Raw genomic sequence first — 25,473 nt, forward strand, 5'->3', positions numbered from 1 at the left:
TGACACAGGGAAGGTTACACATACCCTTTCTGGTCCAGGGCCTCGACGTCCTCTACACGCATGCCAAAGATGAAGAGGTTCTCAGCCCCAGCTTCCTCAGCCATCTCCACGTTGGCGCCATCCATGGTGCCAATGGTGAGGGCCCCGTTGAGCATGAACTTCATGTTGCCCGTGCCTGAGGCCTCGGTGCCCGCAGTGGAGATCTGCTGTGACAGGTCTGCAGCAGGGATCACTGCACGCAAGTAGGAAAGAAAGTGCATCACCACAGACCACTCACAGCATGGCAGCAGTGGGAACCATCCGAGACGCCACATGCCCACCGCTGGCATTCCCAGAATAGGCGCCATCTCCCACTCACTCCAGTGAGCCCTGCAGCCCTCCCCTGCCCACTCATTAAGGGCTTCCCTTCCTCATTCAGGGCAGCCTGAGACCATGATGGTGACTCCTGAGAAAAGACCCTAGGTAGCAAAGGACCTTTGTTCTAGAACCTTCCAGAGACCAGGCCCAACCATAGTCTGGGATCCCCTGGTTCTTGCTTTTAATGTCCTCATTTCCTTTCATCCTGACAGCACTTCTATCTCATGCTATCAGCCCATAAGGCTCTTCAGAGCACTTCCAAAGGAAACTGGACTCTTAAAGAACCAGAGAACTAGGAAGGCAGGGACAATTTTCTTGTGTCACAATGAGTCACTCTGTGCTGTGTGCAGACTGGGCCCAGGTAGCCACACGATGACCCAAATGCAGTAGCCCTGAGGTTTCTCCAAAGGGTGGGCTCCTGTGCCTCTAAGACAGCAGATGGTAAAGTCTCATCTTCCCACCGTGCCTTGGCGTCCCTTGCCCCACATTCTCAGCTTGTCCATGGAGCTGCTGCTGCTGCACTCAGGGTCCACAAAGAGTGGAGTCCAGCTCTTCTTCAAGGTCAAGCCCAGGAGCCAGGGGTAAGAGATACAGGCCTCACGGGCCCGCTTGCAGCTCTACACTGAAGGTAGAGGGACACGAGCAAATGTGACAATGGACACCTTGTTGCAACAAGTTGAACCCAGCTCTGAGGCCCCAGACCAAGTACCCCACGACCAGTTCTAAAGATGCCCAGGAGTCAGCTGGCCCCACATAACAGTGAGGAGGGGGAGTTCCAGGCAGCAAAGGGCAGTAAGATATGTCAGAAACTCAGTGAATAACTAAGCACATCACTGACCTTGAACCGTGTATTGGTCTGTGACAATGGAGGGACCAAAGAGACAGTTCAATGACCTGGCTGAACTGTCAGGAGAGGGAAGCATGTCTGCCTGCACAACGTTACTCAGCGCAGCAGGCAATACCTGGTCTGTGTGAGCTGCAGAGGCACCTACTACTCAGAGCCAGAATTCCAGGCTCAGGTTTCCCATCACTTGGTTGGGCAAATCACCTTCCTGCCAGGGTCTCCTCAAGTGGCCAGTTTAGTAAGGCCTGTCCAGGTCAGGACAGTCATGCTCCAAGGCACAATTGGCTGCAGGAACCTCTCCAGATGGCAACACACATTCTTGAAGGAGCAGCCCCAGCTGCAGGGGCAGGCCTTCCTGTCTAACACAGCCTCCTGGGCCTACCTTTCTCAGCCAAGGACACTCGGTAGTTCTCCAGGAAGATCACTTTGAGCCTGTCGCCCACAACTGGATCATGGTTGACGACGTTGCCAATGGACGTGACCAGCTTGATGATCATCTTGGCCATGTGGTAACCGGGGGCTGCCTGAAGATGGGAGGGGAAATTCAGCATGAACCCATCTATGCACCAAGCAGTGCAGGGTCCTTGGAGGCCTGGCATCATTCCCCATAACCGAGGCCCTGTGCTAGATCACCAAGGTCACACCCAGCTGAGTGCCCTGCCCCCGTGTCCTGCAAGTGGTGTGGCAGACAGCCTCATGACAGAGGAACCCACTCTCCGTGGGGTGTGAAGCCCACCTACTACCGAGCACCTCTCCCGACAGCTGCCCCAGCCTGTGGTAAAACCTGCAAGCCTCAAACCTGTTCTCCAATTCTAGTCAGCTCTTCAGAAATGAGGAGATAAGAGAAGCAGGACTTTTAGAACCACCAACATACAGGAAACACAGGGAACTAAGGGGCCTACTGGACATGACAGACAGATGTGCTCAGAAAAGCCAACCTGGGGAAGACACACAGCCCAATCTCTGTAACAAATCAGTTGCAGAGAGAGAAGAGAGGCAGGCATGGGGAAAAACCTACTGATGACAAGATTTAACAGATAGCAAGCAATCGTATGGTTAGGCCCTGCCAGGGTCCAGATCAAACAAACTGCTCCAGATACCTCTAACTTTAATATCTATGTGAGAAGACAGTATCATGTGGTGGTATTCAAAAGGATCTGTACTTATTGTGGTTTGGGAGGAAAACATCATTGAGAACACATGTGAAATACTTAGAGGTAAAGCAATATGTCTAGAAACATACTTGGAAATGATCCAGTGGGAGTCTGAGATAGGGTATGGATGTTATTACCATTATTTCTACTTTTATCTATGCTGAAACTTTTAATAATGAACATTTAAAAAACTGTCTGAAAGCCTGTATCTCTAAGAAATGCACACTGGGATACTGACAAAGGAAGTGGCAGACCCTTGGGTAGATGACCATGAGCTGCTGGCTAGGCAGACAGTGCCTAGCCCCGCCTCGTGGGTCCCCCTTAAAGCAGCTGTGCCCCACAGTGTCCTCATGTTCCCTGATGACAATGAGGCTCTTCGGGGAAAGTGGCAGAGGGTAGGGACACTGGCCCAGGAACAGACAGTGTGATGAGGAGACCCATCAATGGGTATTGGCAACATACTGAGACTACGTGACCACATGTCCAAAAGCATGCATCACAGTAAATAAAATGAAATAAAGCTAGGCTGAGCTCACCACAGGTATACACCTGGCTGATGAAGTAGCCAGCAATCTATGTCTACTCAGCACACGAGTACAGGGAAGCGAGTGGGCAGCATGCTGGGATCTGAGAGTTGAGCACAGGTGTGGAAGGGTGGTGGTTATACAAGGAAGGGCATTGGATGGAGGGCCAGCAAACCCACTGGGGGCTTCCCTTAGGGCTAGGAACCCCACTCGTGTGCTGGGCAGGCAGGAGTCCCATCCAGCTCCCTCTTATTGCTGAGCTGGACACTGAACCTACTTCACCCACAAGCACGCCTGGGGAAGCAGCGGGCTTCTGCCATCCTGTGTGTATGCTGGCTCTGAGCCTTTGCAGTGTCCAGCCCACCGCGCAGCTGGCACTCAAGTTGGGACATAGTGGCACTGACAAAAAGCATGGTGGTTTATGCATTCAGGCTAAATATCAAGCAAGATGCAAAGAGGACATCACCTCACCTTGCCCCCGATCATGACAGTCCTGGGCACAAAGGCCTTGGTTGGGTCCTTCTTTAGTCCTGCAGGACAAACAAGAGATTCAAATAAGGCCCTGAAGCCAGACATGCCCCTGCTCTGGGACACAGTGTGGTGACCAGCATCCTCAGAGATCAACCCCAACCCAGGGGGCACAGCGTAGCCACTGGGCCCCCATGTGCCTGCCAGGAATTCCCACTTACGAAAGGGGGGCAAGCCCCCTAGATTCTGCATTTATGTCCCATGTTGGTGAGGAAGGAGGCCAGGAATAGACTCTTCCAAAAGGCTTACGGGAAAAGATGCATCTTTGTTTCCAGAACAGCCCAAAGCAGGAGCCTAGCTTGAGTCCATCAGTCACCAGCTGTCAAGGCCCTTACACATGATGGGTATGTGACAAAGAGGGGATCTTGAGATCATGGTAATGGCACTGTCAGCCCTCAAGGGGTGTCAGGGGAGACCCCAAGTTTCCCCCTACCTTCACTGTGACAAGAGGTGAGAGGCTATCCCGAAGCTTTCCCACACAGTGGCAGCCAGAGGGTCAACGTACAACGGCCAGCTCACCTGCAGCCCCAGCAGACTGAGGGTGTCTTCACCAGGCTCCTGGCTTTCAGTTTTAGTGTATATGGGAGGTATTGGAGGATGTCTACACAGAGGGGTGAGGCTGCCCTACATCACCTGCACCAGAGGGCAGGAATCAGCCAGAGCAGTGAGAATTGGGGCTGAGCTTTCACAATTAACTCCAGGTCCTGCCAAGACCATGCTTGTCCCTTAGTTCTGATACCTTCCTGTTTCCACAAATCAGACAGACCAACAGAGAGAACAGGAAAAAATAAAACAGAAAATACATTTTCACTAAAACTCAGAAAGAGGAAAGAGATACAAAGTCCAGGCCACTGAGCAAGTTCTGCCAGTTCACAGGGTAGATGGGGCTGCAAGCACAGGGTTCTCAGGACCCAGCCACCCCAGAGGAGCCATCAGCAGGGCCGGCATCTGGGGGGCAGAAAGGAGGATGGGAGCCAGGAGGGCAGAAATCAGGGGGGCCATGGCAGGTGACCTCCTGAGCCAGCCTCGGCTTGGAGAAACAGGGGTCCTCAGCTGCACACAGAGGTGCCTGCAGCTGCCCTGGGGTGTCACGAAGCCCCTGCTGGTAGCCTCGGGCATTGTAGCTCAAGCAAATTTGAACAAACATGGATACATGACTTTGCTACAGACAAGGAATGAAACCAATGAATGTCCCTGTGAGAATACCCAAATCTCCAACTTGTGATGGCCGTCAGCTTGGAAAAGAGTCCACGGAGCTGAAACTGAGACCTCAGGGGAAGGGCAGGGCATAGAAATGCATAAAATGAGAACTGGAAGGACATGGAAGTGACAAGAAGCCAAGAGGGAGGTGAGACACAGAAAGCACAGCACACACAGAGGATGGAAATGAGAAACGCAGACAACATAGCAGAGAAGGAAAGACCTTTAGAAATGTTCAGAGAGAAATCAAGAAGCAGGAAGATAATAGGTGGAAGGAACCCAGCATGCACCTTGCTGGAATCCTGGAAGAAAACCAGAATGGTGGCACCTAACAAATTTTTTTAATGTGTTTCAAGAAAAGTTCTTTGAAATAATACAAGACCATAGTAGATGCATTCAGAATGCCCCGAGCATCAGGGAAAACTGACCCACAATGCTCAGCAGCAAGACTCAGCCTAGTAAATTTAGCACAGGTACTCAGGACACTATGATACACTAATGCCCCATCCTCCAGACAGTGCAGGACAGACCTAAAGGTGCTCAAGGAAAGAAAGTGAAGCCAAGAACATCACCTGCAAACTGTCCTCTGTGTTCTGAACAAGCAAGAACTCAGATCATGGTCCACAGGAAAGGCTGTAGTGAACCAGAGAGAAATCCGAGCAGGAGGGTGGGGCAGGATGGCTGATGGTGAGCACTGAGTGTTCATCCACAAACAGAGAAGGAAATCAGGTTGGGGACTGCATAGCAGAGCATCAAGGCAATCTGCTGGACCAGGGAGAAACCATGTATGCACAGGCAGGGGAGATGGTGAGATGGCAATGACCACAGGCCCCCAGCTACCTGTCTGGTAGAACAGTTGCACTCACAGGGCACCACGGAAAGCAAGCTCATAAGTGGCAGGTACTGAGAAGTACACAGGCCTGTGCAGAGACTAGGACTGTGGGGCTGGGGGGTGGGGAGGAGGTGGCTGGGGCATGGGAGGACATTCTTTAGAGGAGCTCTGTATCTTGAAAGAGTATTTGTGGTTCCCTTGGTTTTCAAAATTAGTAGTCATAGCATTAAATTACAAATTTTTAAAATCTTTTTCTGTGGCACCTGGTGGCTCAACTGATTGAGCATGTAACTTCAGGTCAGGTCATGATCTTACAGCTCATGAGTTTGAGCCCCACGTCGGGCTCTGTGCTGACAACTCAGAGCCTGGAGCCTGCTTTGGATTCTGTGTCTACATCTCTCTCTTTCTCTGCCCCTCCCCTGCTCACATTTTGTGTCTCTCTCTCTCTAAAAAATAAATAAACATTTAAAAAAATTTAAATCTAAGATTTTTCTTAAGGCTTTGTTATATTTATAAACCTAGAAAATACTCATATTTACTTTTGGGGGTCTTTGATTCATGTTTGCTCTCATAATTGAATGCTGCCTGAACAATTTAAGGTACGTGTATAAATTTAACACATACTATTTCATTTTTTGTAAGTGCACTTTATTTTTTAATTTAAAAAAATTTTTGCCATTTATTTGTTACTGAGAGACAGAGGGAGACAGAGCATGAGCTGGAGAGGGGCAGAGAGAGGCGGAGACACAGAATCCAAATCAGGCTCCAGGTTCTGAAATGTCAGCACAGAGCCTGACACGGGGCTTGAACTCACAAACCATGAGATTGTGACCTGAGCCAAAGTTGGATGCTTAACCAAGTGAGCCACCCAGGTGCCCCTGTAAGTGCACTTTAAATGTCTCTAATAAGTAAAATCTTTCCAATAAGACAAGTCTAACGAATAACAACTAAATTTGAACTAAAAACTAAACTAAAATAGCCCTGCCTTTGAGTCCTATGACACCAGAGAGGGGCTGCTAGGACTGTGCAGGTCCTGCGGCCCCCGGAGACACTCACGGTTGTACAGGGTGATGATGTGCAGGCAGTTCAGCAGCTGCCGCTTGTACTCGTGGATCCGCTTCACGTGCACGTCAAACATGGAGGAGGGGTTGATTTTCACCTTGTATTCCTTTTCCAGGAACGCAGAGAACTTCAGTTTGTTTTCCTGGGGAGAAAGAACAAAGACGGTCGAACCCCAAGGTCCAACTGAGCTCCAGCTTTCCAATCAGGGCCAAGGGGACACCTCTGTCCCTCAGCCAGCCATGCAGCAGGATGGGAACTTTCAGAGGCCACAGCTGAGGGTGGAAGCCTTCTGAGGAAGGGGGATGGGGGAGTGGGGTGCTGAAGGTCGGCACACTCCAAAAGTGGCAAAAATAAACAGGAAACTAGACCAAAAGACAAACCTGCACAGAAGTCAAAGGATAAACACAGTCATGAGTGTGGTATAAAGGAAACACATGGGGACATTAAGGGAAGGAGACTCAGGATGAAGAACTATTTCTGGGCCCTAAGAGCATGTGGCAGTCCAGCAAAGAAGCAGGTTCACAGGGACCATGTTCTAGGTCAAGGCTGCCACCTGTCGGGTTTGGAGGGCTCCAGTGGCCCCGACCTGTCTGGCTGTAAGGCTGGCTGCCCTGGGGAGAGCCTCTCATGGAGGCAAGCAGCACACCCCATGCATAGATGCCAGGACCAGATAGACTTCTGGAGCCTCTCCCGGGAATGAGCTCTTCCTGCAGAACTTGGGGCCACGGCATGCCCATGCTGCTCTGGCATCTACACCCACCTACCCACCTGCTGCATGACCTGAGGGCTGAGTGGAATGGATAGATTTGGCAGCCATCAGGCCAGACACCCAGAACCCCCAGGAATGGCGCCCTATGCTGGGCCTACCTGCTTGACCTTGGCCACGTCCCTGATGAGTGCCTCATCGTTGACCAATGGCAGCAGCTTCTTCAGTTGGCTCAGGTCAGTCAGGAAACCCTCCCCGATTTTCTGGAGAATCATAAAGGGACACATGCTTTCTGCCCGTTTTGGGACCCGTCCTCCTGAAGACTGTCCTCCATTTTGTCATCCTTACCTCTGGTTTCCTTCCCGGATCTGCTCCAGCTTGGCCCCAGGCCTCCTTCTCTCTCATACCCCAGCTCTGGGGAATATCCCCACACTGTGGCCTCGACCATCATGGGCAGCCCCACCACATCCTCCCTCTCAGTCCCTGGGCTTGCTCCTAACAAGTATATCCCAATCTGGTCAAGCTCAGATGTCCACAACAATCCCATGGACCTCCCTTGTCCCCTTCACAGACAGGCCCCAAACCCAGGAGGCCAACCGTGGCCCAGCAGCCTGAGTCTTGTCCCCCATCCATGCCCAAGGCCCTGTACCTGCCAAACTGTGAAATAATGGAGCATCTTCCAGTCACTTCCTGGTCCTGAACTCTCTGCACTACAGCAGAGTGGTCAGTCCAAATGGTCAGTACTCTCCCTGCTGCTAATATAGTATCAAGAGGAAAACTCCTGGTCTGCAAATGCCCTGATCACTTCCAAGGCCTGTCCTCCCTCTGCCCACTTCAGCAGGCACTGAGTCCTACTGGCCTTCTAGCTCCTGGGTGGGTCACATCCCTCCACCACAGGGCCTTGGAACTGAGATTTACTGCTCCTGACTCCCTCCTGTTAGCCCTTTGGATGTCTGCTCTCCCTCTTCCAGGGATGCCTTCCCTGACACATGCAGCCAGGCAGGCAATGTCCCCACCACAGACCTCCACTGGGCTCCACCCTACAGCCACCTACTGCATTCTCAAGGCTAGCACAATACCTTCTATGTACAAGCACATGAACAATCAGCAACCACTCCATCTCTGCCTCACAAAACCTCTTCAGTGGGCCTGTGGCTGCCACTTAGGCTGCTGGTGCCTCCCTTCCAGCCCCTCCTGAAGCCCAGAACCTCACTTCTGAACTCCTGCACAGGCTGCTGGGGCCACTGACTGACTGCTCAGCCTGGCCTAGCACTCCCACGTCTGGGTGACAGCTGGACCCCACCTGGGGTCCCTGGCCAGGAGCCACCGCTGGTCAACAAAACAAGGGAGCAATCATTGCCCCCTTGGTACCCACTGGCGGTGGGCCTGAGGGCCTTGGGAAGCAACTGAGGGGCTAACTGTACCCACAGCTCCCCGGGGACTCAAAGGCAGCTGGTCTCACCTCCACGATGGTGTCAGCCAGCCCCGGGTTACACAGCAGCAGCCACCGTCGGGGTGTGATCCCATTTGTCTTATTCTGGAACTTCTCTGGCTCCAGCTCATAAAAATCCTTAAAGCTAAAACACAGAAAACAGACAAATGTCACAGTGAACAAGAAGAGCAAGAGAACATTCAGAAATCCCCCTGGAAGATCACTAAGCTCAGTTTTTCTGTTGTTTTCTAAGAAGCACAGAGCAGTCAGCCTTGCTGACCACTTTGAGAACAGTAAGCAGAGAGCCCATGCTTTTCAGAGCACTGTACATTTAGCCACATAGCAATAACCACAGAGGTAGTGGAACCTGGCCATCTTCCACAGTGAGTGTGACATTGGAGAGGGTATGGACTATAGTAGAGCTTGAAAACCAGGGTTTAGTTTCCTCATCTGTAAAATTGGGATGCACCTCTCTGAGAGGCTAGCTGTGGGGATTTAAAGACTATAACACATGGGGCGCCTGGGTGGCTCGGTCGGTTAAGCCTCTGGCTTCAGCTCAGGTCAGATCTCACATTCGTGGGTTCGAGCCCCGCGTCAGGCTCTGTGCTGGCAGTTAGCTCAGAGCCTGGAGCCTGCTTCTGGTTCTGTGTCTCCTTCTCTCTCTGCCCCTTCCCCTCTCAAGCTCTGTCTCTCTCTGTATCAAAAATAGATAAAAACATTAAAAAAAAAAGACTATAACACATGAAGCCCATGGGCCAATACCTGGAACACAGAAGCCTCCACACAGACAGACCTGGTTTGGGGTCTACCTGGTGCTCAAGGAGGTACTCTACACACTGGGTCAAGGATGAAGGGAAGGAGTTCCAAGATCACATCCCACCAAAAGAGGCAGGGAAAGCACTGGGAGATCTGACCTAAAAATTCCTCTTTCCTCTTGCTGACGAGCCCTGACTGCTGCCCAGACCTCTATGCTATCCAGGCCTTTGGACATTCGTCCCAAGCGGGGCACTCCTGGCACTTGGCCAGCAACAGGTGGCTCCAAGAGAGAGCCTCTGCCTGGGCAAAAGACACAGAAAAGAGGAGGTGGCACTGGTGACAAATCGAAGGCTCAACACCCTAACACTGCCCACTAAGTCAGAGCATTTGGTGTTCTCAGCCACCAAATAATATGCCCTGGCCAGTTTGGTCAGTGCCTGTGAGTGCAGGAAAGCAAGTGTGGAGCCCGGGCAACATGCCCCAGGCACTGTGTGTACAGCTGCCAACAGTGCCCAGAGGCGAGTCTGGGGTCCAGAAGGAGGTATACCCAGGTCAGAGCAAATGCCAGCCCCACTTACACTGACTGCTTTACGATCTCTGAGTGGATCCTTGCCACGCCGTTGACAGCATGGGACCCGATCACACACAGGTGGGCCATGTTAATCCGTTTGCAGTCCCCTTCCTCGATCACAGACATCCTCCGCAGGTGGTCCACATCCCCAGGGAACAGGGCAGCCACGTGCTGTAGCCAGACAGAGTGCAGGAGGTAAGCAGGTGGTGAGCAGGAAGCCCAGGGGCCCCCATGGGAGGTTCTGCCTCCTCCAAGAAAATCCCAGGTTTGCTGCACCCCAGATATGCATTCAAGCTCCCTGGATGCAGCTCTGAGAGTCCAGGCCATGGGAGGAAACTCCTCCATACTGCAACAGCCCCAGGGAAGGCCTGGCCAGCCGGAGGAGTCAGCAGAGCTGTTCTCTGGGAGGCAGATAGGAGGATCGTGATGCTAAGATGTGCCATATGACTTAGAAGGAAAAGACAAGAGTGCTGCCCTGTTGGCCTACGCAGGGCTTAGCCAATGTCTGACCAATTGGGAACAGCTACTTTTTCACCAAAAGGTTAGAAAACTGAATAAGCACACCTGGATTCTAAGTTCTCCTTTCCTTATAGCACTCTCCTCTCCATGGGTAATAGGAAAGACAAATGCTGCTTTGTTTCCAAATCACCCAAATGCCATTATAACGTCTCAGGACCAAGGCCTCTGGCATTTCAGGACATACTCATCTCTGAGCCCCACATGGAAATGGGAACGTTTCAAAAAGATCTGAATCCATGACTCCCACATACATAGCAGGGGTCTAGTGTGGGGACAAAGTATCTGCCAAGCGACAGCCCCTGGACCCAAAGCCCTCTGCTGGACAGAGGGCTCTTCTATGGTATAAGTAAGACATGTGTCCCAGGCCAGACAATTCCACATGGAGGTCAGGAAGGCCCTCCACCTCTTCTAGGTTCAGGTACAGCCCACCACCCCCACTCCTGATCACAACAGGAGGGGTGGTCATTTCGGGGGCAGCATCCCCCATGCTCCCCTCATACCCCCACTGCTTACATCCAGGTGCCTCTGGTTGATGGCGTAGATGATCTCCAGATGCCGTGGCAGGAGCTTCTCAAACATGGACACAGGCCAGCGCTCTAAGGCCTCAGGTAACACAGTGTGGTTGGTGTATGCGCAGGTCTTCTTTGTGATTTCCCAGGCCTAGAACATTCCAGAACATTCCATATTGTTTTGTTTAGAAACAATCCATTTTTCTACCAAATGCTCAGGCAAAGTGAAAGTCCATCAAAGTAGATGTTTGGATCCTACCTGAAAGGGGCTAAGGTGGCTTCATGTCTCTGCCCTCTGGGGCCTATCTAAAACCTTAAAACCTACAAGTGAGCCCTAGTCCCTTCACCTTCCTGAAGTGACCATGAACCTCCTACTTCCTAACACAGAACACATATGGAAAAACGAATGATGCTTACTTCATCAGCTGGCATCATTCACTTTTCTCCTGTGAACCATTTTTTATTGGTGAACAAAACAGAGAACCAAACAATTTTCTACTTTATTTCCACCAAACTGATCTCACACCCACTTGGGAACACTGGGAAACTATGTGGCCTCCCACCACTGGACAGGAGCAGATGGGACCATGGGGGCACTGCCCAGCCCCACCCAGGAGTGCACCACAAATCAGAGGGGCTCTAGGTTCCACAAAATGATGTGAAATTGTTCTAAAGTCTTATAGTTGACTTAAACTAGATCAAGAAAATCCTGCTATATAAGCATCTAGGACCAAAATAAGTTGAATCAAAAGAACTTATAAAAAATGTAAACAATGTGTTTCTTTACACTTAATACTTCTGCAGTTCTTGCCACAATTCTAAGATGAGAAAATGTACATGAGAAGCCCTAAGAATCTTTCTCCGATCTTCCAGAAAACTGTTCTTCTGTGCCTTTGTGCCACTGCCCCACCTATGGTGTTCTAGTCCCTAGGGAGAAACCTCAGACCTGCTCCTGGAACATCCTCCTCCTCATGGCCTTGTCTTCTCAAGGACAATATCCCTCCGTACTCCCCAGGCCACAGGGGACAGGCCTTCCTCAGCATCCTAGGGCCAGCTCAATACTCACTACTGTTGTTGGGACAAGCTGGAATGTGAGAGGACACTGTCACCCCCATGTGCTCAGGTCTGCAGGGAACACTATCACCTTATATACCCAGCTGTGACAGGGACAGTGTCACTTCACATGCCCATCAGTGTGAGGACCATCACCCCATATGCCCGGCCCTGCATGCTTGTCCTCAGTGCTTACCTTGTCCCAATCCACTTTCTCCACATCCACCAGTATCCTCATGAGCTCAGGGATGGCTAGGGCTGGGTGGGTGTCATTCAGCTGGATGGCAACCTGCAGATTACACAGGGCAATCTCCCTCAATCCCCTTGCCTGCATGGGTGCCATGGTGGTCAGCATGTACAGAATGGGGGTCCTCAGCCACCCACCCCTGAGGAGCCTGGTCCATAGGGCCGACAGCAGGGAGCTGAAATCACAGCACAGGTGCTGAACCCAGCCTGACAACTAGCCAAGGAGTAGGGAGGACAACAGGGCAAGAGGAGACATGGGGAGGGGCCGGGAAGACCCTGGGGGCTGGCTTGCAGCAGGATCCTTGGCCCACCAAGGCTCTTCTCATGCTCTCCACAGCTCCCCCTGATGCAGAATGTTCCTCTCGCCTAGGATATGTTGACTCGTTTAAAATCACTGAACCCAGCCCATCAAATGCATCATACTTTGCCCACAGGAACCTTTTACAGTGTCCCTTGCTGCTCCTAAGGACACCTAGTTTGACCCTGGTCAGAGAGGAGGGGGCCTGGCCCTGATGACAAGGAAACAAGAATGAAGGGGGCTGCTGTCCTATCTACCCCCCTCTTCACCCATGTCCCAGCCTTGAGAGAGAAATCAAGCCCAGGAACATCCTATCCATCTGCATAAGACTGATCAACAAACCCACCTTGTCTGGGAACGTCTCGAAACATGTTCTCACTGGGTCCCGGCAGCCGAACTTGGAGGACTTAAAGCGGCGAATGATGTCCTGGAGGGTGGCAGCCACCACAAAGTACTCCTGCTTCAGGCGCAGCTCCTTCCCCTCAAAGAACTACAGACACAGGACAGCGATAGCACCAACAATAGCCACCAGGGCCACCATAGGTCCTCAGGAACCCCCCCTCACACCGCAAGGCTCAAGAAGGGCACGAGGCTGGGGGGCCCTGTTCCAGGGACTGCAGAGACACATGTGTGCATGAGAGGACGAGAGCCCTTGAGTGTGTCAGCATGGTGCTGACGCCTCCACTGCCATCATCCTGGGCCCGAGGTCAGGGAACCTACAGCTCAGGGGCACAGGCAGAATGTCTAGATGGCCTGATCTTCATGTGATCTTCAGATAGGGAGGCAGCCAGCAAAGGGTCACAATGCCCTGTGTGAGGACACCAGGCATGCAGGTCTCGTTTCTTCAGAGCCACTCAGAAGCACAAGCTCCAAAGTGTCAGTGTCCTAAAAATGCCTTGCATCTGAAGCTTTAGAATCTGCTTAAAATCTTGGCAAAGTAAGGGGAAATGGGGTATGAGCCTTTCAAAACCAATTCCCTTTGCTACTAATGTACACATATTACTCTGATAAAACAGAACACACGACCCACTAAAAAAGGCAAATTCCAAGGGCTTTTGTCTGGCAACAATAACAAAGCCACCAGACACCAAACTCAGAACAGGGACTGTGGTTGTGACTTTATCTACTGGGTGGTGGCACATACTTAAAGCTTTTTAAACCATGACTGCCATATGTCTCAAGGCATCACTGAAAAGCAGGGACTTCTATTCCCATCTCAGAAATGGTTCATCCAACTCCTGGGGAGGCGGCATCACATGCTAGAAGACCAGAAATGAGCTGGATGTGAGGTCTGACAAGTTCCCACATCCCCCACACGTTGCCCTGCATACAGCCTTGCATGGAGTCAGATCAGAGCCAGCCATGGGGCCAGGGGGTACACAGTAGTGTAGATATGTGAGGTGAGGCCAAGAACTTCCTGCTGTGTCCTCTTAGGGAGAGGGCAAAAGGGAGATGCTAACAGGTACACTTGGACTTGTGGGGCTTCGTCAAGCATGCTGTGCTGCCCTCACTCTGAGGAACCACACAGGGCTGCTGGTAGCAACTTATGTGGTCTCATCTGATGAATGTGAAGCCAGCAAATGGGTCCTTCTAGACACCCCCAGTTCCTAGCATATTTTCCTAGCAGAAGAGAACTAACCATGTGAATTACTCACATTATCATTTGGATAGAGGACTCTGGAGATGTTCTCGGCCAGGTTCCTGTCCAGGACCGCCTCAATGTAGCCACCCACGTTAACTAGAGACAGAGACAGTGAAGTCAAAACCTGCGTGTCTTCCCTTGACTTCCCATGTGCCCTTTCCCTGCAGTTTCTCCCTCACTTCCCTAAACTGTGTGAGGGGCATTCCTGAACAGAGGGTGCCCCCAGAACCATGGTTTCACTCTGTCCCAAGCCCGACCTGTATCCCCAACACATCCTGCAGAGCCCTAGGCCCCTTGGTCTTTCTTGAGGGCACAAGGTTCCACGAGCAGTGGCTTTGCTGGTGGGCTCTCCCCAGGAAGTCCCGGTGCTCTGAGGACCCAGCCCTCTGCCCTCTGCATTGGGAGTTCTCTGCATTGGGAGTACAGCAGAATAGTAAAGACAGGACAAGAGCTTCAAAAGACAAGCCTGGGAGAAGCCACCCAACAGAGACAAGAGAAGCAGAACGCACAGTCATGGAGCTTGAAGTCGTTGGGTGCCTTGGCAGACCACAGCCTCATGGTGTTGACAGTGTTGTTCCTGTAGCCTGGCACAGGGGTGTCGTACGGCATCGCCAGCACCACCTGGCGGAGAGATGGTCAGATCCAGTCAGCCAGCGACACAGTCCCCAGTCCCAGGCTTTCTCACCCCAGCAGCAGCATTCTGCTCCCTGCTGGTGGCCAACCTGCTTGCCCTCTAGCTTTTCTCTTTGTGTCCCAAATCCTTGCAACCTGCCCTGTGCCAAGCCACAGCCTGGCCCGCAGACATCCCGGGCTAAGACCACCTGTGATGGCTCTGCAATAAGGCCCTGACCACACTCTTGAGGTCACATTTGTCTTCACTAGCTTCTCCTCCTACACTGGCATTGATTTAAAAGTTCTTCCCACTCAGATCCTCAAGGGGCCACTGTGTCAACCTCTTTGGCACTCTGTTAGCAGCCATGCCTCCAGTGTCCTCGTCCTCTGCCCTCCATGCCCTTACTCTTCTCACTCGATCGCACTTCTGTCATTTTAGGACTCAACTAACTTCTCCACAGATGACTTCTATTTCTCACCTCCATTCCCCAATGCCAGCAGAAGGCTCCACCTTTTGGAAGACTTGACCTCTAACCCTCAGAGAAACCAAGCCAGCCCACACTCTACTCACAACAGAAAACACAAGGCCTGTTTTCTGCTCACAGAACCTGCCATGTTCCTCCCACCCCTGATTTCAGTCTGTCCACAAATATCTGGTTTACTCTTGCCAAGCACAGGAAGACACATACAAGCCTCAAGGTCACTTCTAGCCCTCAGACCCTCTGATAAGACTTCTCACACTCAGACATGCTTATGGGGGCTCATATGAGTTTAACAATGTGGATTTACAAGATACAATCCCCTGTGACAGCCAAAAGGGCTATATTGATGGCATCATTAGAGCCGTAGTATCACTTTTCCCTTCCCCTCTCCTCTCACCCCTGCTTCCCTGTCACCCACACCCTTGTCCAAGCCAGTGACAAGCCCTGCAAAGCACCCCTAACAGCTTCTCCTTCTTTCTCATGGCCAACCCTCCAAGGCTGACAGAAATCCCCCAATGGTCTCTATGTTTCCCTACATATACTGACATGCTCATCTTCTACAAGCACACACAATGAGATAACTGATCCCATTCTTTCCTCTTTCGAATCAAATACAACTTCTTATGGCATTTTAGGCCTCTATAACATGGCTCCAGCCAGCTCTAACCTATGCACTGCTTAAAACTTACATGCTGCAGAAAATCTGGATGACTCAATTTTGCATGCTTGGAACTTTCCCAGTCTCTTGGGCTCATCTCCCCACATCTAGATGACTGAGCCTTGCTCATTACAGTTACCCCCTCATGAAGGCTCTCCTGCTACCTCCCTCAGTCCCCTAAAACCACCCAGATGTGCACTGTCCACCATCCAGAATCTGGACTCTTCTCTCCATGCTCTTGCCCTGGTCCTCTCATCAGCACCTGTGCCCCGTGCCAGGACATCCACCCAGCTCACCACATGCCCAGGGTTATGATGGCTCAGTAATGGTGGGCAGCAACCAGGAGACACTACTGAAGGCCGGAGGTGTCTGGTGATTGTGATGAATGTGCACATTAAGCACCTGCTGTCTAGAGATGGTGGGGACTATCCAGGTCCCTCCAGGGATCAATGCCCTACCTCTGTCACAACACTGTCCTGCTAGCCATTCAATGACTGTAGGTCTGAACCCTAACACAAGCTTCTATCAAATTACAAAGACTGTGGCTTCACACTGAGTGTTTTCCACAGTCTGGGCAGCCCTGACAATATGTAAAGATTGGGTGTATGAGAACAAAGCCTCCCAGGCAGTTACCTCAAGTCAGGTCCTCTGGGGAAACAGCACATCTCCCACTCCCAAAGGGAATACAGTGTGGCAATGAAATGTGGCAGCCACCTCACGCAACCCCATACTTCCCTAGGGACACCTGGGGTGGATACCTGGGTGTCCAGCCACCTGACGCCCTCTGGGGTGTGCTCCACTCTCCCGTAGAAGTGCACAGGAAGCATGTACTCGGGCCGGGCCTTCTCCCAGGGGTTACCATAGCGCAGCCAGTCATCTGCCTCTTCCACCTGGAAAGGGGCCAGCAGTGAGGTGAGCTCTCACAAGGGGCAGTGGGGAGACAATCCTGGGCATAGGGCCGTCCCCTTCCTCCACCACAATGACCAAGCTGTTGAGATGCCAACACCACCAAGCATTCCTATTTACAAGGAAAAGATTTCCAGTTCCAGTCAAGGCCTTGTGTTTAAAAATTAACATGTTGGCCTATTAAAGAAACAAACTCAGATAAAATCCAGAAAAGTGCATTAAAGTAAAAAGACATTAAGAACCACCTGAATTCAGCAATAAAAAGGAATGAAGTCCTGCTGCATGCTACAACATGGATGAACCCTGAAAACATGCTGAGTCAAAGAGGCCCATGTAATGTATGGCTCCATTCATAGCAAATGTCTAGAACAACCAAATCTACCTGCACAAAAACAGCAGGTAGATTAACGATTGTCAGGTGCTGGGTTTGATGGCAAGTCCATGCTAGATTTCTTTTTGGGGTGATGAAAACGTTCTGGAAATAGATAGTGGTTATGGCTGCCCAACTTTGCAAATATATTAAAAAATACTTGATAACTAAATAAAGCTATTATATTTTTTAAAAAAAAGAATCACTGGAAGTCCACCACTTTGAAAATGACACCACAAGTTCACAGTTTCCAGGGGCCAAGCTACCTTTGTAGCATGAATGCCTGGACACACACAACTGGAAGACATTGCTTTTCTGCCAGGTCTTCCTTAAAGCAGCTAATTTTCCAAAAACTGCACTTGGTGGCATCTGAAATCAGTAAATACACAAAAAAGAATCCCACCAATTAAATTAAAAGTAGCCCCACAGACTCTAACAATCCTTGAGTTTTTGAGCATTTGGAATAGACTAATTTGGTAGGCAATGAATAAAGAATTATAAATATAAATTAAAATTTAAGTAAGTCTTTCTTCTTCAAATTTAACAAACAACCCCAGGTACAGGCATACCTCAGCGATACTGCAGGTTTGGCTCCAGACTGCTACAATAAAGCCAATTTAGCAACAGAGACAGTCAAATGAATTTTTTGGTTTCCCAGGGCATGTGAAAGTTTTGTTTATACTATTCTGTAGTCTATTAAGTGTGCAACAGCATTATGCCTTAAAAAACAACATGCCCAGGGGCACTTGGGTGGCTCACTCAGTTGAGCATCTGACTCTTGATCTTTGGCTCAGGTCATGATCTCACAGTTGTAAGATCAAGCCCTGTGTGGGGCCCTACGCTGGGCATACAGCCTGCTTGGGATTCTCTCTCTCCCTCTTCCACTGCCCACCCCCCATTTGCACATGCTCTCAAAATAATTAACTTTTTAAAAACCAATGTACATACCTAATTTAAAAATATTGCTAAAAAATGCTAACCATCATCTGAACTTTCAGCAAGTTATAATTACAGATGACAGATCACCAGAATGTAATAAAGTCTGCAATATTGTGAGAATTACCAAAATGACATAGAGTGAGCACATACTGTTGAAAATATGAGGGCCAACAAACTTACTTGAAGCAGAGTTGCTTCATTTTATAAAAAATGCATTATGTGTGAAGCACAATAAACCCAAGTGCAACAGAACAAAGTGTGCCTATATGTTACTTTGAAGGTTTTAAAAAATTTTTGTTTGTCTCTCTTTTTTTTTTTTTTTAGTAAGCCCTGTATCCAATGTGAGGCTTGAGCTCATGATCCATGCTCTACCAACTGAGCCAGTCAGGCACTCTGGGCTTTTTTCTTAATGGTTCTTACACAGAAGTAAAAGGAGAATATTTGGTTGCAGTTTTAGGGAGGTGATGTGGCTGAGGTTATTGCTTCAATATGTGTCTCTCCATAGTACTTCTGGATGGCCTTTTCTGTCTGGTGTGAGTAGCTATTCATCATGGGACTAGTCCTGCTTTTTGACCAGGTGCCATGTCCTTGTACATTAGTAAGATTTTCCAACACCAAAGACTGGCCATCTCCTGCAACGTAATTCCATGAGTTGTTCGCAGAAGCAGCATCTCCTCAAGTATAAGAGGCAGGAGGGTCTCCTTTCTGGACCCTCCTCCCTGCCCCCATGGTCAACACTGCTGTCTGACCTCTGCCCACATTTAATTCTGCTACAGCTAAAGTCCATTAAAAACTGACTGGGAAAAACAGGGTGGGAAGAAGCTGAGTTTATGACTCACCTATTATCCCACAACTGTCTTTAAACTGTTTTTGCAAGATGGCAATAATATATGGAAAGAGAACACAGAAGAAAGGACAAACAACAACAACAACAAAAAACCCTTCCTGCCTTTAACCATAACATCAAGTAGGTAAGGAGGGGCCTCAGAATTTCTGTCTTATGAAAATACACTGCATCAACTGTAAGGACCTGGAATGGGTCAAAGGACACAGGAGTACAAGGGCTGGGGTGCCTCTGACAGACATACACACATAAGGAACTATGCATGAAACTACCCAGAATGTACCAGAAGGAAAAACGGAGTTCTCTTTAAGGTTGGAGAGAGTATTTCTACAAATTAAGCAATAGATACAAATCTGTTTTAAGTTTTCTTTTAGTGTTAGCCATACTTTTCTTTACCAACTTTTTATTATGAGTGCTTTCAAACATAAAGAAGTGTTAAGAGAATTGGCAGTGAACACCCACGCACCTTCCACTTAGGTTCCATAATTGTTAACATGTTGTTATACTTGATTTATCGCATATCCATCCATCGACCCATTAATTTCTTGATGCATTTCAAAGTCAGCTGCAGACATCTGTATACTTCTCCACGAACATTTCAGCATGCACATCATTAAGTACAGTTCACCCTGTGTTTATTTTTTAGATTAATATATAGACAGCAAAATGTGCAAACCTTAAGGATACTCTTGAGTTCTGGCAACTGCATGTACCTGTGACCCGGCTTCATCAAGATACAGTAACTTTTCATCACCCCAGGCATCCATCTGTTCATGTTTGGTACTACTCTCCTGTTACAAACCTTAATCCCAACCACAGTCCTTTATCTGTCACTTTTAGGAGCCAAGTTATATTACATACATAAACTATTCTCCAATTAAGTGGAATAGCCATGCCTTCCATTTTAAAGTCTTTTTTTTTTTTAAGTTTATTTATTTATTTTGAGAGAGAGAGAAACAGCATGCACACGAATGCATGAGCAGGAGAGCGGCATAGAGAGGGAGAGAGAGAATCCCAAGCAGGCTCTGAGCTATCAGCTCAGTGCACTGGGGCTTGAACTCACAAACCATGAGATCATGACCTGAGCCAAAACCAAGAGTTGGATGCTTAACAAACTGAGCCACCCAGGTTCCCCCATTTTAAAGTTTTGAATGAGGGGAAATGATCTTTTTGCCCAGTGTGGGATGTTGAGGATACACTGTGAGGTTATACTCTTTCCACCAATGTGGTCTTGGCCACCTCACTTAGCTGTGATTTGATGCTTCAGAATCCAAGCCCACTCTTCCTCAAGGCCCTTTGCTTTGCAGAGGCTGGCCTCTACACCCCAAGACATGGTCTCCTCAGTGGTGTCAGGGTGTGAAGGCAGATGGTGGGAACAAACCCTACAGTAACTCTCCTTCTAACTACTCTGGGTCAACCATTCCACTGAGGGTGAACGAGAGAGGCCCACCTTTATTCCATGCTGAGGTACAACAGGAAACCAGCACATAGCACCTGGCAACTCCTGTAAGGCCAGCTGGGCCCTGGGTCCCACCTAAAACGCTTCCCAGGCTCACACAGAAGATGGGTCTCTGGCAGCCCTCAGAGTTCTAAGGGAAGCACGGAGCTCATAGGATAGCCCTGACCTATCCTAACTCAGCCTTGCCCAGGACAGGCAGACAATCTCTCCAGGAAGGGATTTAATATATAAAAAACTGGGGGCACCTGGGCGGCTCAGTTAGTTAAGTGTCTGACTTCAGTTCAGGTCATGATCTCACGGTTCATGGGTTCGAGCCCCGCATTGGGCTCTGTGCTGACAGCTAGCTCATAGCCTGGAGCCTGCTTCGGATTTTGTATCTCCCTCTCTCTCTGACCCTCCCCTGCTCATGCTATCTCTCTCTGTCTCTCAAAACATAGAGAGACAAACAAAAAACATTAAAAAAAATTTTTTTAACATATAAAAAACTGAATTGAAAGTACCTGTTTGTTTTCTTGCGATCATGAGAGTTGGAGACAAGTGAATGAACCAAGTTTCACCCACCTGCCAGCCGTTGACAATCTTCTGGTTAAAAATCCCAAACTCATAGCGGATTCCATAGCCATATGCTGCCAGGCCCAACGTAGCCATTGAGTCAAGGAAGCAGGCTGAAAATTCCAAACACAAAGAATATCTTGGCATCAAAGATAATTAGCAGCTTCGAGCTCCACTGGAAAAAAGGTCCAAGACACCCCTGTAGGGTATACCTTAAGTATCCCTAAGTAGGTACTGGGACACTGGCTTCTAGATGCCAGAGGGTGATTCAGTGATAACTTGTCAGCTTCAGATTTCATGAAAGGAAAACGGAGCCCTCCCTCAATCCCTTCACCTTGAAAGCCATGGTCTGGGCCAAAAGGATGTCAGTGTGGGGGATATGGGGAGATGGGAAGGGCAAAAGTGAAGAACCCATCTAACTTGGCACACCATTCAACACAAAGCCCCCCACTCCTAGCTTTGTCTTAGAGAGGCTCACGCAGGCTGAAGGCCTCCCCGCCGCGCCCCCCTTCTACTTCCTCATGCTGTTTGGATAGTGGGGTAACACCATGAAATAGCTCTACACGCTAGTGAAGGAGGCACAGGGATGGTGCTGGGAATGGACATTTTACCATATCAGAACTCAAACACCCAAGGCCCGGGAAGGTGGCTGCAGCAGCACATTAACCTGAGTTTCTGTTTCAAACAAAATGCCTTGAAAAAGACCAGTGTTTTAAATAAAGACCCAGAAAGTAGCCTTATTAAACTTCTGGATTAAATAGGAGGGAAAATAGTCCACAAAAAACATCAATAAATAAAATACTTGCTCAATTCACCAAGCATGCCCCAACCCCTGTTATCAGACCCTGTGCTGAGGGTTAGGAATTAGAGGATCTTACAAATGTAAGATCTTGTTCTGAAGAAAGCATTCTCACAGGAGGGCCCCAGGACACATCAAGTTACAGTAGGCTGGGGGTACCTACATCTACACAGGTGAGAGGAGTCCTTGGGAACAGTCCCTAGAGAAGGTCACACCAGTCCATGGGCAAGGCCAGTGGCACCGGAGAAGTGGCAGGAAAGGTGAGCAGGAAGGCAATAGGAACCAGACTATGGAAGGCCTGCAGACACCCTGAACCCCTGAAGAGAGCAGATGGTATTACAGCAGGGATGTGACCATGCTGCCTGACAAGTCACCAGCCTTACGGTAGGAGGGGAGGTTAGGTAGCCACCTGAGCCGTGAAGGTGACTGGGAAGATGGCTATGATCAGCAGAATGCTATCAAGGTGGAAGGGAGCCACAGAGGACTGATGCCCCAGGAGCTCCGTCAGAGATGCAGGCTACCTCTGGCTGGGATGCCATCATTGGGTCTGTGTGGAAAGTAAGCTACAGCTTATTGTCTGGGGTGATCTCACCACCATAAACTAAGACAGAGCCCTGTATCTGAGAGTAGACATTGGGGACATACAGGCTTTTCACAACAGGTGGAGATGGGGCAGGCCTTGCAAGCTGTTTCCTTATATAAATCCATGTGCTGTTTTGTTTGGGAGAAATATATGCTGCACTTATAGTTTCTGAAGAATTTAACTTAACATTTGAAGACGTAGGCACATGCACAAGCTCGAATAAACTTTAGGGTGTTTGATCCCTTTACAAAATGACAGCTCCCAAGAGAGGCAGTAATGTAAAGTGGTAGGAGCCTGAGCCCACCTCCCATCCCCCATGCACAAGGGGAGCACAAAACTTATTTCTGTTCCAAGGGCCTTGAAGCACACAGCAATATCAAATCTCACTGTGACAGCTATTTCCACTTCTAAGTTCTTTTTTTTTTAAGTTTATAATAGTAATTTCTATACCCAATGAGGGGCTCAAACTCACAACCCTGAGATTAAAGAGTCACATGCTCTTCTTAGACAATCAGGTACCCCTCCACTTCTAAGTTCTTCATTCAGTTCCCTCTGCCCTAAAAAGCTACCAGACCAAACCAAACCAAACGTCTCAAACAGGAAAAACAAGACTGAATAAACAGACTGTTTAACAAGACTATTAAACAGAATGGTCCAAGGGAGCAATATTCTAAAAGGAATGACTCTGCTATTTCAGGGCAATCTGTTTACTACAGTAAAGCAGGAATAGCATACCAGCTGAGCTGCTGTGTGTGCGCATGTATATGTGCATACATGTGAATGTACGAATGTGTGTGCACATGCATATATGTATGTGTATATGTGTGCACATATGTGTCTATCCATCTTTCTCCTAATTAGTGGCTGTGGAAAGTGGTCTGTATACTGGAAACCCTTCCCAGGACCAGCTACCAAAAACTGTCAAGGCTGGTTTTCACAATAATTAGGAAGTATCCCTCATGTGAAGGAAAAACATAAAATTTTGCATTTTTTTCAACCTGGATGAAACACATGCTCCCATCCACTTGGAGGGGCCAATCTACCCTGACAACCTGCTGTTGGGAGCACGGCTGACCTCAGCCTTGCCATGTGAGCAGCGGCCAAGGGCACCACATCAGGAGAGACTGTGCGCCAGCCAGGTGCCAGGGTTACCTGCCAGCCTCCCCAGGCCTCCATTCCCGAGGCCAGCATCCTCTTCTATTTCCTCCAGTTCTTCCAAGTCCAGCCCCAGCTGTGAATACAAACAGAGGCAACATTTTAATAGTACTTAGTATCTATCTTCCTCACACTACAGGTGGAAAGATAATAAATCTTGTGAGTTTCTATCAAAGGTTTACAAAGTTTGCTTTCGTTTAGACTTGAAAATCCAATGTTAAAATCTGGCATTTATGAAAATGAAAGTTTCCAGGTATTTCAAAAGCTGCCAAACTACTTAAGAATTAATAATCAGGGGAGCCTGGGTGGTTCAGTTGGTTAAGTGTCCCAATTCTTGGTTTCAGATCAGGTCATGATATGATAGTTCATGACTTCAAGCCCTGCATCTGGCTCCGACCTGACAGTACGGAACCTGTGTGGGATTTTCTCTCTCTCCCTTGCTCTCTGCCCCTTCCCCACCTCCCAAAATAAATAAACTTTAAAAAAAGAATTAATAAACCAAATGAGACATGGTTTAACATCCAAAGATATTTATTGCCATATTATTGACCCATGCATAACGAACAGATAATAACATGTAGTCTAAAAACAAAATTAGTGGTTTCAATAATTCTCTAATTGTATATGGTCTAATGATATTTATGTGACTTATTTATTTACTAATTATTTAACTGCTTAAATTTATTAATCGCCCTTGGATGTGGCCTCTTCTCTACATTTAGCTGTGGAGAGTCCGTTCTGCCAGTCTTCAGGTCATTTTCTGGGTTACTTACACTGATGTGGGTATTAGGTAGGTATCTATGGGATGAGGTGTGCTTAGGGTCCTCACACTGTCATATTCCTCAGAAGTCCTCTGTGACATCTTTTTAAACCAACACCTAAAACCACCTTTCCTATGGCATCCCAACTACATTCTTTTGAAACACGTACAAAATGTTAAAAATCAGAAAGAAAGCAACAAAGTCACAGCTTCTTCAGCTGACTTGAAACCTTTCTGGAATGCGTACCTGAATGTTCTACCTATCAGTTATGATAGGTGGATAATTGTTCCATTAATCTGCCTCTAGTGTGTTAAACTTCACAAATGGCTCATATTAATTATCTTAATGAGTGGTTTTAAAACTTTTTGGTTTCAGGAGGACCCCCAAGAGCTATTCTATTTTGGAATAGTATTTATCAAGTTAGAAATTTAAAACAGATAAATGTTTAAGCCTATATGAATTCGTTTTAAAACGAATTTAAAACATTAACATAAACAACACAGTTTAATCAAATATACAGTTTTTAAAACAAAAACAAGTTACTGAGAAGAGCAGCAGTGTTTTACATTTCTACAAATCTGTTTAATAAACTTTCTCTCTTAGCATTCAATCTGTTGAGATAAGACACAAATATCTCCGGAAAGCTTCACCATATACCTGTGACAGAGTAAGAACAAACAGTTCTGACCTACCAGACCCACTGAAAAGGTTTTGGAGCCCCTGGACTATACTTTAAGAATCTGATTAATTACAAAGGGTGGAAGCAAAGTATTAAGAACATAAAAATACCAAAGTTATAAGGAAACAGTTTAGTGTCTATTAAGTAAAGTGAATAGTATTAACACAAACATGATCTGATTCAGAGTAAAATTTCAAAATATTGACTTAATTCCCACAACAATTTCAGGGAATGTGTTCCACCAAAGATATTTTGGATATTCAGGGGAGGCAGAATTTATACAGTAATACACACTGGCTCCAAGTTAAGCAACGTGTTTAACTAAATTTTCCAAATTTATCTGACTGTAAAACCTTATTCACAAAACACCTACTAAAGTCAGAGACCAGCATACTACAAAAAGGCAGGCTATGTGGGAGGAAAGATGTCTTGTTCTTTTAT

The 25,473-nt window shown here is 48.4% G+C and overlaps 1 protein-coding gene across 2 annotated transcripts in view; it reads right to left on the minus strand.

Annotated features, from left to right (window-relative positions):
• PYGB (glycogen phosphorylase B) overlaps nt 1–25,473 on the minus strand; it is a 58,700-nt gene that overhangs the window by 5,526 nt on the left and 27,701 nt on the right. The window contains exons 3-17 of one of the 2 annotated variants that reach the window (XM_029919324.1): nt 23,590–23,668; nt 21,065–21,168; nt 16,744–16,875; nt 14,743–14,854; nt 14,247–14,329; nt 12,938–13,081; nt 12,244–12,336; nt 10,999–11,145; nt 9,974–10,137; nt 8,670–8,784; nt 7,369–7,470; nt 6,496–6,643; nt 3,351–3,409; nt 1,584–1,725; nt 25–232 (exon numbers count right to left, since the gene is read on the minus strand). In XM_029919324.1, coding sequence (XP_029775184.1) covers nt 25–232; nt 1,584–1,725; nt 3,351–3,409; nt 6,496–6,643; nt 7,369–7,470; nt 8,670–8,784; nt 9,974–10,137; nt 10,999–11,145; nt 12,244–12,336; nt 12,938–13,081; nt 14,247–14,329; nt 14,743–14,854; nt 16,744–16,875; nt 21,065–21,168; nt 23,590–23,668 — 1,832 coding nt within the window. Of the gene's footprint in view, nt 1–24; nt 233–1,583; nt 1,726–3,350; nt 3,410–6,495; nt 6,644–7,368; nt 7,471–8,669; nt 8,785–9,973; nt 10,138–10,998; nt 11,146–12,243; nt 12,337–12,937; nt 13,082–14,246; nt 14,330–14,742; nt 14,855–16,743; nt 16,876–19,510; nt 19,620–21,064; nt 21,169–23,589; nt 23,669–25,473 lie in introns of those variants that run through there. The other variant, XM_029919325.1, reaches the window with a different exon arrangement.

The sequence above is a fragment of the Suricata suricatta genome, chromosome 12 (genome assembly GCF_006229205.1).
Source record: "Suricata suricatta isolate VVHF042 chromosome 12, meerkat_22Aug2017_6uvM2_HiC, whole genome shotgun sequence".
Lineage (NCBI taxonomy): Eukaryota > Metazoa > Chordata > Mammalia > Carnivora > Herpestidae > Suricata > Suricata suricatta.